The sequence below is a fragment of the Nothobranchius furzeri genome, chromosome 16 (genome assembly GCF_043380555.1).
Source record: "Nothobranchius furzeri strain GRZ-AD chromosome 16, NfurGRZ-RIMD1, whole genome shotgun sequence".
Taxonomy (NCBI): domain Eukaryota; kingdom Metazoa; phylum Chordata; class Actinopteri; order Cyprinodontiformes; family Nothobranchiidae; genus Nothobranchius; species Nothobranchius furzeri.
In genome coordinates, this window is record NC_091756.1 from 43,672,465 (window position 1) to 43,684,480 (window position 12,016).

The window sequence follows — 12,016 nt, forward strand, 5'->3', positions numbered from 1 at the left end:
CGAGTCCAAATAATAGAGCGATTTAAGCTTGTGAGTGTGTGTGTGTGTGTGTGTGTGTGTGTGTGTGTGTGTGTGTGTGTGTGTGTGTGTGTGTGTGTGTGTGTGTGTGTGTGTGTGTGTGTGTGTGTGTGTGTGTGTGTGTGTGCGTGCGTGCGTGCGTGTGTATGGAGCAATCTTAATCGCCAATGTCCTTCCATGAGGATGTTTTTAGTACCGTCTCGTGAACTCCATAGTGAGTTGATTTTGGTGTGTGTGTGTGTGTGTGTGAGAGTGTGTGTGTGTGTGTGTGTGTGTGTGTGTGTGTGTGTGTGTGTGTGTGTGTGTGTGTGTGTGTGTGTGTGTGTGTGTGTGTGTGTGTGTGTGTGCACTGAAAAGTGGAAGGTATTAATAATGCATGATAGCTGAGCATCAGCAAGGAAAGAGAAGGAGAGATCGTGTGAGTGTTGATGCTAGCGGCGCGCTCCGAGTCAGGGAGCTCGGGTTTGATGTGCGCTGTCTGTCTGAGGAAGGGTTCTCGTGCACACGCTTGCATGTGTTTCATGCAGAGACTGACAGGGAACTTGAGGCTCAGAGGGGCGTCTGATTGGTTTTCAGGGATCAGCTGATTCTTCCGCGAGGGCTTTGAATTTGTGTTTTGATGGTTTTTCCCCCTCACCCTCCCTTTTTCTGCTTTCTCCTTCACATCTTTGTAAATTTCTCGCTTCATCTTTCCTTTATTCATTTTTTCACTTTCCGTTCCTTTTTCTCAGCCTCCATATCTTTCCATATTTTACTTGTTACCCCCTCCTCCTCCTCCTCCTCCCCCTCCTCCACCTGTCTTGTCCTCCCTCCCTCCCTCCCTCCCTGTCTGTGGTGGAGCTCCAGTGATAGGCTGTTAATGCAGGCGTTGTGTGCGTCTATCTCACCATCTGCAGTAGTGGAGCTAGCTCCTCGTCTCTCTCGTCAGGATCTCTTCATCAGCCTTCCAACTTCGTCTTGATTTGGCGTTTTCCTGTGTGCCTGTGTAGATGTGTTTAGCTAGAAATAGACCAATGGAGCACGCTTGGCTAATATAGACCTTTTGTGTGTGTGTGTTTGTGTGTGTGTGAGTGTGTGTGTGTGTGTGTGTGAGTGTGGTTTTCAGTTGTGAAAGTAGCAGGCAAGCTGTTGAATCTTCTACAAAAGTGTTTGAGGACACAGAGCAGGTACTATGTGTGAACTAGGCAGTCAGGGAGGCATGGACGGCCGCTGGCACTGTTCGGCTGCTCAGGTAGACATTTTGCTCTTTAAGCATGCAGATCTTTCTTGTTTCTCTCACCGTCTGTCTCTTGTATCTATTTCTGCCCTCAGTGTTGTCGACAGCCTGCGTCCATCATTATGTCAGCATGTTGTGTTGATAGACGAATGAAATTTGGGGAACGAGGAGGGAGGGGGGACAGAATGGGGTTGAGACGGAGGCATGTGAGTCCCTTGGGTTTCTGCTAGGTTATTGATGTGGTTTTAATTATGTCTGGCATGTCACCTGGTTCTCCTCGTGTTCACAGTGCCCCACGCTGTAAGTGGATCAATACTACAATTAACACCTTCCTGTGTGACTGGGGCGGTCAGCTGATTATGTGATGTCACAAATCAGAGGAGGGACCTTGTGAAATCTACCAGGTTGATTTTGTTTCATCGGAAATCTGGATTTAATCTGGGTACTTTTGAATAATCCAGCACGGGGGCTCGACATTGATCTGTGGCAGATGTCATAGGCAGTGAAGCACGGAGGTTTATTGACTGGCTGGATGCCAGCGGCTAAGCTCACCCTAGCAGCGTTTGACAGTCTAGTGAGCAGAACTGATTGGAAAGGCAGTGGAGGGAAGAGACAAAGTCAAGCATCAATGACCTAATGCATGTTTCAGGCCAACCTAAATCACACTAGACTTGTCAGAAGTGGCACCCGCTCTCACAAGGCCAGTGTAGGCATTTTCAGATGAACTAACTAATGGGCTGTCTCTCTGCTTCAATATTTGTCTCCACATAAGTGAAACGCTTTGAGGAAACAGAGATATGCTGGTTTAATGTCATTTTATTTCATTTTAAAACCTCACTGATTAATTAGCACTTTGAACTTCTCGTTTGTACCTCTGCTTGCTCTCTACCCTCCCCGTTATCTGGACGGTTACTAAAATCCACTGCAATGCATCACAATCCAATTTTAATTTAGAGTCGGCACCGAGCACCCAGTGTGGTTAAAATGCGCACACGCACATGAACACGTTCAAATCTCGTGTTTAACAGTAGGTCATGAATATGCAGAGCAGATTAGCACAGTGTTAAGTAAAGACAGCGGCACTTTGAAGCTCTCCTTTTATTCCACCTCCTTCTCTCTAACAGCCTCCTCCCAAAAATTCCTTTTTATCCATCCATCTTTTACCAGCTCCCCCTCCCCCCCACCACACACACACACACGCACGCACACACACACACACACACACACACACAGGCAGGAATAGCAAATCAATGCACAGGTCCCCATTGAGGGGTTTTTTTTGTTCCCCATCATTGCTAATAGCCTGAACTTGAAGTTGTCATGGCAACAGGAAGAGCAGGGATGTGGAGGAAAAAAGGGTGCAGTTTCTATTGAGAGGGAATAAGAACACAGTGAAAGGAGATGAACTTGAGGCATGTGGACAGGTGCTAAATAACAAAAATTTCATTTTAAACATGCCTAACTGATGTATTTATTGTTGTTGTCAGGCTCCACCCACTGCATGACATTTATCAAATTTGGATGCTTTCCAATTATCAACTGGAGAGGGATGAACCCAGGGATGCCAGGAAATCAGATGAGTAGAGGAGTAAACTAGTGAGTCCCTTGTGAGCTGAAAGAGGAGCCATTATTTGTCTCCTCCTTCTTTTTGATGGTTTTTGTCTCCAGCCATCGCCGGCGGCCGAAGCAGGCAACAAGCATTTGTGGCAAGCTGCATAACGGGTGGGCGAGGGATGGGTGCTGTGAGCTCTCACATGTAGAAAATAACCAGACAGTGTGTGGAGCACGGGCTGTTTCTGTCGCCGTATGTGCATTCACGTTGCTTTTCATCCTTCTCTCTCCCCACAGTCGGCTGACGACTTGCTGGTGGCGTCAGCTGAGTGTCCGAGCGATGACGAAGACATTGACCCCTGTGACAGCTCAGGTGAGAGCCATCCTCAAATACACTTGTTGCATCGATTTGTTCAGCTTTTATTTTCTGTGGCTTCGTTTTTCTCCCTTTGGTCACTTGCTGTTATGAATTTTTCATTTCCACTTTGGCTGCTGCCTCCAGACGCCACCTCTTATCTTCATCCCTTTCTTTACTTTTACTCCTTCCTCCCAGCATCTTTTATCATTTGGTATTAACCCTTTTTTCTTTTACAATATGAATCTTTTTCTCCTTTGTGAGTCTTTCATTCTGTCTGTTTCTTCACAAAGTCTCAAAAAAGGGGCCAAATGGAAAATCTTGTACAAATAGTCATTTAATTCACGTCTTCACTGCCTGTGTGAGTTATCAAGTGTTAAAATCACAATAAAATATGTATCTTCTCTCTAATCCTCCTGTTAGCAGTGTCATGTAATCTGTAATCTGATGATATGTAAACAGCTTGGCCTCTAAACAGCAGTTTGCTCTTGCCGGCATGCCATTATGCAGAACGCTTATCAAATAATTCATCGTGATGATGCATTATGTCTTCCTGCTCTCCACCCACCACCTTTTCATGTAATTCCTGTTAATCATTTATGAAGAGATCTGGAAAAAAAAAACAACTCACATGATTTTGCTCACCTCTCCCTCCCCTCCCCTCACCCGCAGCACGCCCTCCACTGCCAGAAGTCAAGGCGTTCCCAGGTCCGTCTGAGGTGGTGCGGGAAAGCAGCAGCACCACCGGCATGGTGGTGGGAATCGTGGCAGCAGCTGCCCTCTGCATCCTCATCCTCCTCTACGCCATGTACAAGTACCGCAACCGTGACGAAGGCTCCTACCACGTGGACGAGAGCCGCAACTACATCAGCAATTCAGCTACGCAGCCCAACGGCAGTGCCAAGGACAAACCGCTGGGCATCGCCAAGATCTCTAAGAGCAAGAAGAACAAAGACAAGGAGTATTATGTCTGAGCCGGAACTCCTCCGAGACACACACACCTTTATATATAACGGTATATGTACATAAATAGATATATTCTCAAAAGATAAAAAAAAGAAAGATAAACATACACAAGGACAAAGACTTGGTCATTTTAATGTTTACTCACCAGTATTCACACCTGCACACATGCTGGCAAGCACAAACATACACACACACTCACACACACACACACACACACACACACACACATACACACACACACATTTAAGCACAAACACACACAGACATTGCTGAGGGCGTGGATCCTTACTGTACAGTATTTACCAATGAGCAGAGCCTCAGAGAGAGGCTTGTTTATGAGCATAAACACCATTCCAAATAATTTATAAAGCACCAGTTCAAATCCCAGTAACAAACCATTTTGTGGCCAGCCAGGTCAGAAGACCAGACACTCATCTGCAACAGCGGAACCTCTCCGCTTGGACCAAGACGCATCAAGGGAGACTAAGCGAAGCGCATGGCGGGCTGAGTGGGTTGAGTGAGAAGCAAAGATGATGTAAAAGCACTACGACAAGCACTAAGTGTCTCTTCCAGGCTTTCTTGGCCTTCCTCCCTGTTAGCAGATGGGACTCCACGAAGCACAGAGGATGGTGAGGATACAAGCACACCAATGGTTCCAGTCTAGCCCCGAGCAACAGGACAGGAATTCATCGTGTCGCCATAGAGACAGTGAGTTACGAACAAACGGGCAGAGGCAGGGCTGCGCCCGTTCACATAACGGATGAGCTGTGGTTGTTATGCTGCAGAGCTGATGTTTTTTACAGCTTCCTGTAAATCACAAAGGTGGAACCAGGGGGAAACTGGGCGGTTTTCCTGAACAGGAAACTTTCAGATGCTACCTACCTACCGACGAATGCAGCGTCTCACACACAAACACACATGCATATATAAGCCGCCAACTTCTGCAGACAAACGTAAAGACCCTCAATATATTTGTGACGACTCTGCAGACCATACAAGAAGGTGAAAGCAATCTCTGTGATTGTTACGGCAATGATAACGATGATTACTGAGAACATTTGGGCAGTACAGACTGTGGGGAAGGGAGGGGGGGGGGATCTTATTGCACGTGAATTATCTTACTCCGTGTGATTTATACTGCGTTGAAACTCCAGATTACACCAACGTCATAAACTCACCACCTCGGCTTCAAGTGTTCCTACACTTCAAACGGTTTTTCGACGATGATTTTAAATCTCCGAATCAACTCTCAGTTTACTGATAAAGAGTGACCATCTCGAGTGTGCTGCATGCCTGAGTCTCTGAGCTGTGATGTGGAGCGGTGGTGTGCTCGGAGGTGGTGGGGGTTTTCCTCCCCCAGGGCGGAGAAGGAGGGTGTAATCACCTGGACGTGTGTTCCACATGTCCTTATAGGCCACGCCCACAAATCCTGCTCCAAACAGCCAATTTTTTCTAGAAAACTCAGCTGAGGAAAAGCATCAGAAAGTGAACAAAATCAATGTTTCCACGTGTTTCTAATAGATAGAAGAATCCCGTTTTTGAACTCATGAGCTGTTTGAGTTGCTTTAATTTGACCGGCTCCTTGGTTTTTCTCTTTGCCTCCATGCCGTCCATCCTGCTGACTGACTGGTTAATCAATACTCCTGACATGACGATGCTGGCCAGTCAGATCTCGTTCAGTAGAATGATTTCTTTTGAAGTGCGTGAGCCCTCTATAGCTGATGAATTGTAGCCCCCGTGAGATAAAATCCAAACAGTGCCATGACCTAAGCGAAAGCCCCTCCAGTTCTTCCAACAATGTGACTAACCAGGAGGATGCATGCGATACGGACCGGGTCGAGGAAGAACATGAAACTGACTGTGAGATGTGTGAGATTTCAGTGTATTGTCAAAAATTAACACGCTCCCATGATCTATATCATCCCTAACTGGCCTTTTTGACCTTCTTCCCTCGCCCTCTCTCTCTCTCTCTCTCTCTCTCTCTCTCTCTCTCTCTCTCTCTCTCTCTCTCTCTCTCTCTCTCTCTCTCTCTCTCTCTCTCTCTCGATTCATCCACACATGTTGGCTTTCTTTCCCCTCTTTCTCTCTGTTGTGTTGCCATTTAAAAACAAAGGAGGTGTCGATGGGATTCTTACATTTCGGTGTTCATCAGCCATGTTTATTTTCTATATGTACAATTTTTCTACAGTATTTTCTTTTATTTTTATTGTTACGGTTCTTTGATGAACATAAAGTGGAAATTTATTATAAAAAATAGTTTTGAAGATTAATGAGTAAATAAAATATTACCCAAGTGAGCCTGGGGTGTGTTTGTGTTTGAGTGTGTTGGCCTTTTTTTTTTTTTTTTTTGTTGCCTGCCTGCAGTCAGAAAACGCGTCTTTGATCAAATTACCAGCAGCCATAAAAGCAGAGAGCTGATAAATTAAGACTGAGTGGTCATAATTTGAATAAAGTTTCAGAGTGAATCTTGAAGATGACATATCTGACAGATTATTGATGCCACTTTCATATTTTTCCATCAAGAATCCTGCAGCGGCTGTCTTTGGGTAGATTTGTTGTCTCATTTTTACACCTACTGTGCATTTGCAAATCAATAAATTATCTTTGCAGTGATTGAACCATTTATTTTGAATAATGACAGACTGGGGATAAGAATTTCTAATTATATTTTGTGTTTAACGCTCCAGTAAAACAAACAAAAACCTCTGAGCATGTCCTATTTGACCTTGGTCTCTTGTAAATGAGAGATTTAATCCTTTTTCTGCCTCTAAGTCTAGAAAAAACCTGCTTGAAACTGATGTTCAATGATGATAATTAGTGTTAGCTGGAGTTTATCAGTACGATCTCTTCCATGCAGCTCCTCATCAGTTTGTTTCCTCCAACTTATTAAACATTCTCTCAAACAAGCTACATCTACAAGACGTTACACGGTTCCCAGTGTTTTTTCTCATACCTTTTGTTTCATCAAAGTATAAAAAGCGTGATTTTTTTTCTTCTGCAGTTGTGTTTTGGGACAATAGACGCATAAACACTGCCTTGCACATGCTGAGAAGAGCTTTGAAGTGTAAGTCAGTGCGGTAAACGGCCCAAGTCTCAGCAGGGTTGCTTTCTGCCAGATGAAAGATTCCTGAGACTGCACAGTTGAGTTTTGCATCCTCAGGTGAGAGCGGCCACAAGGACTCGCTGTTTCAATAAACACCTACCAAGTTTTCATATCTTGTTCTTTCACAGTTTGTTTTTCTACAACTTTCTTTATTGCTCTCGCTGAGCAGTCTGTGCTCAACAAAAGGGCTGTGTTCGGCTGTAGCCATCTGCTGCTTTGCTGTCCTTGACCAGCCTGCAAGCTCTAAGATAAAGAGATGCTCCTGCTTCATTTCCAGGGAAAATACTAAACTGTTTCAGACAGCTGCAACAAAATTGATTTGGAGGTTGAATAAAGAAGAAATGTGAGGTTTTATTGACCAGACCTTCATAGATAAGCATAGCTCAGGAGTTAAATCCTCATTTTCTTTCTGACGCTTTGAGCATCTTCTAATTAAAGTGATCAGAAATCTTTTTGAATCTTCTGTTGATGATTAAAAACTCTTTTGAATCATCTGTGATGGAGTAAAGAAAAAGGTCTGAAAACTCACAGCATATACACCCACGTGTCTAAACCTCTCTGATTTTCTAGAATCAGCAGGGTTGGAAACAAAAGGTGTTTTAAGCCAGGCTAAGAGTCGTTTATACATTAGCTCCGCTCAAGTTTTCTTGGTGCTTTAATTTAGGCAACAATGAGTAAAATAAAGCAAAACTAAAAATGATAATTAAACTCCAAGGATTCCATAAAGATTAGTTAATTCATTCATTCATCTTCAGCCTCTTCTTGCCCATGTTTGCAGAGAGCTGGTGTTATTCACTAGGCGAGGGGTGGGGACACCCCGGACATGTTGTCGGTCCACCACAAGGTTCCATTTGCAAATTATTTTCAGAAATGATGACGTTACTTTTTGGTCAAATCTTTAATACAAAACTATTTGCAATCTCATGCAATATTGCAAGATCTCAGGCAATCGGTTAGAACTCAATTTCAGTCTGTGAAGGGGTGACGCTCGGCTGCTAACTCCTGAAATTTCAGCTGCATATCCATCAAATTGACTGAGTTTTGGCCAGTTTTCTGTTTTCTGGGGTTAGATCAGCTACAGATGATGTTTTAAATCCATTGGACGCATTACAAAGAAGACTATGGGAATGCAATTAAAAAGCATCCAGTGTTTTGACGGATGTTTTGCTAAAACTAACAGGATCTGATCCAACAGTGTTTGGCTCTGAGTAAATGCAATGACCTGTAGTTAAGTTCTTCCGGCCCAAATCAGTTAATAATTTCACTAATTCGTTTTTTCCCCCCGTGATTTGATATCCTTTCACACAGAAAAATGCAAACCAAACAACATCTGATGTACTTCTATACAAGTCTGAACAGAAAGAATGTTCTGGGTCTAGTCCACAGCACGGTCGGACCCGCTCTTCCTGATCAGATAATTAGGCGTGTTTCCATTGTCAGAACTTCAGGGTAAATTCTGGGTGGGGAAAAATTAACCGAGAGATTCGATGGTTCTCTCAGTTGTTGTGTCCGCATACAAATTCAGCCCTTTCAGGACTTTGCACAGACATCAGCATATCACGACCGCTTCTGCAGTGAGTGATGTCACTGATTAGTGCCAAAATACGTCCAGAATAGAGGAAGAAGAAGAAGGAAAAAAAAATTTATATAGCACCTCTCAAGATAAAAAAGGTGCTTCACAAAAACACAATTTTTAAATCAAAAAGAATTTTAAAAATATTAAAATATATATTAAAATGGGGAAAGTAAAAAGTGTGATAAAAAAAATATGAGAAAAGGGAAAATGAAAATGAATGAGAAAGAAGTGATCAGTCAATTTCGGGGAAGCAGAATTGGTTAAAAAAATCAACCGAAGGTCACGCAAAAGCCAGCCTGAAGTGGAGGCCTCCCAGCCTCTCCAGTAGCAGGTGATGGTCAACAGTGGTTGCAGTCAGGTCCAGCAGGACCAGAACAGAACAGTCCCCTGCATCACTGTGAGTCAGAAGGTCATTAGAGACCCTAAGTCCCTAGCCTAGGTCGGGTATCCAGCACGTTTTAGTGGTTTTCCCTGATTCAACACACTTAAGGTTGGTTTATGCTTGACGTGTCCGCGAGGTCCGCACGGCTCCGCGCGGAAAAGTTGCGTCATTTTGCGTCATTTTAACAACCACGCCCCTCCACCGCGCCTCAGCACGGCCCAGAATTTCCGCAACGCGCACCTCGGAAAATTTCTAACCACACGGACGGACGGACGGACGCGGAAAAACATGGCGGACCGGCAAGAACTAGTATGGCAGAGGTTCGTAAATACAGACATTTGTATGATTCAGCTCTCAGAGATCACCGTGATCAACATGTAGTTAATAATTCTTGGAGAGAAATAGCTCGCACTGTCGGAAAAGACGAGAACGCTGTTAAAAATGCTGGAATGACATGTTGTAAACAGTCATTTCTACTTCTACTATGGTGTAGTGTTGGATGCATGCCGTAGAGCTCCATGCTGCCCCGTTCAGTTTGGGAGAATGTTGGCTCACGGCAGAGACAAGCTGCACGAACCATAAAAGCTGCGAGTTGTGAAGCGCGTTCCATCCGCGAGCCCCATCACCGAGCCCCATCACCGCGCGGAAAGTGAATGCGTCAAGCATAAACCACCTGTGCAGCAGCTCATCAGGCTCTGCAGACACCTGTTAATCACCTGCTGATTGAAATCCACTCAAACTAAAATTTGCCAGATACCAGACCGCCAGGCCTGGAATTGGATACCCCTGCTATAAAAGTAAACAGGATGTTCCTTGTTACAAAGGGCATAGGGTCTAAAGGGTTAAATGTTATTGAAAAACTGAACAGCTGGTTTTATTTATGGATTTATTCCTCTATATTTTCTATTGAGACTGATGTGATATTTGATATAATTTCCTTGCAAACATTTTTACATTATGCATTACAAAAGTCCCAATAATTCAGTGTCAAATATGTATAGCCAACATGTTGAATCCCTGCTGTCTGTTCATCCATATCTGATATAAATAGGTGTTAAATGACTTTTTTTCCCTCATTGACATGCAGATTATCAGCATACTGGTGGGAGGCACATTCAGAGTTAGAAACTTGACCACCTGTTCTTCAGTCAAAATATTTAGCAGAGTTGGGTCTAGTTTTAAGAATTCGCTGGTTTTGGTGAGGAAAGGGGGCAGAGCCAACTGGCCAGGGTTTTTATCCTCCCTTGTGCAGGTGTAGAGCAGTCAGAGATAAATTCATCTGCACATTCATAACAAAACACACACACACACACACATGTTCCACAGATGTTACACTTCCTTATCTTTCATCTCCTCTTCCTCGTGCTACTGCACTCGAAGTGTTCATCCTAGTGCTTAGTGCATGCATGCATGCATGTATGTAGTGTGTGTGTTTGTCAACAAAGTCATCGTGCGATAATATATCTGTGTGTTGGTGTGTGAGTTTGTGTGTGCGCACGCACGTGTTTGCATGTGCACGAGTGTGTGTGTTTGTAAGCAAAGTCATCATGGGATAATACATCTGTGTGTGCGCGTGCGCATGCATGCGCACGTGTGCATGGTCATGTCAGGAGCTCAAGGCTGCATTTTTCTTCTGACTGCGGAATAAATCACAGTCTTCTTTCCTTAAGATTGGTTCCCACAGTACAACACAAACACATCAATGCAATTTATTCAAATGGGACAAAATTAGTGTAAAATGTAAAAAACAATGGCTGCTTAGTGTGTGTGTCCATGCGTGCGTGCATGTGTATGTGTGTGTGTGTGTGTGTGTGCGTGCATGCGTGTGTGTGTGCGTGTGTGTGTGTGCGTGCGTGCATGTGTGTGTGTGTGTGTGTGTGTGTGTGTGTGTGTGTGTGTGTGTGTGCGTGCGTGCGTGCGTGCGTGCGTGTGTGTGCGTGCGTGCATGTGTGTTCTTGTGTTGCAGGAATGGGAATAATGCTGAGCATCCTTGAAAACTGGCTGCAAGTTTTTATCGTGTTGCAAAGAAAAATACATCCTCTGTTATTGAACTCGTGTTCATCGTTCAACAAAAATATGAAAAATGAGACAAAACAGAGGTACATTTAGTCCTTACAGTGAAACAATAACAAAGAAAAATACTTTTATTTTCTATTTTCTCATCTCCAGAAAAAAAGAAAGAAATGTAGCTAACTACAGTTATAAACAAAAAGCTGCATAGTTGATATACAGAAGTAAAAGGCTATCAGATAATTTAGTTAAATATTATTAAAGATATGGTTTGATTTTTTTAAAGCTGCTGTTGCAAATTTGGAAAACAAGTGGCTTTAAAACATAATTTCATGCTTCTTAACAACATTCTAACATAGTCTAGATATTAATGTATTGCGGTATGGAACCCCATTGCTGTCACTCTAATTTAAAAATAAAATTATCTCATAATTATTACTATTTATTGTTAATATTACTAATAATTATTACTTAGCTATCTCATAATAATGAGATGTTTTGTATCCAAGTGGTGGGAACGGGCTTCCATTAAGTTGAGAATTTTTTTTAATTAACTAATTAATTAATTAAGTGGTTCTCTCACATTTGTCTTCAACCCTCCTCCAATAACACGTATTTGACCAAAAGCCACCATTCGGTCTCACCGAACTGTTGACCTTCTGCACTTCCCTGGGTCCTCCACTCATTACACACTCGTGTATTTAGCAACAGAACACCACTGGTGTGAAAGTGCTCCGCTCAATAATATCAGAGAAGGAGAAACAGACGGCTGTTACCACTTCTACTTTAGGACAAAGTACCAGAGTCCCAAAAAGAAAAACACCATTTGAAGTTACTTT

The 12,016-nt window shown here is 43.4% G+C and overlaps 1 protein-coding gene across 14 annotated transcripts in view; it reads left to right on the forward strand.

Moving 5' to 3' along the window:
* The window catches only part of nrxn1a (neurexin 1a), an 81,122-nt gene extending 76,814 nt beyond the window's left edge, over nt 1-4,308 (forward strand). For 12 of the 14 annotated variants that reach the window (XM_015962934.3, XM_054749275.2, XM_054749274.2 and 9 more), the window contains 2 exons: nt 3,083-3,158; nt 3,813-4,308. In XM_015962934.3, coding sequence (XP_015818420.1) covers nt 3,083-3,158; nt 3,813-4,114 — 378 coding nt within the window. In that variant the 3' untranslated portion in view covers nt 4,115-4,308. The remainder of the gene's footprint in view (nt 1-3,082; nt 3,159-3,812) is intronic. The other 2 variants (XM_054749280.2, XM_054749281.2) reach the window with 1 other exon arrangement.
* The last annotated feature ends 7,708 nt before the right edge of the window (nt 4,309-12,016 follow it).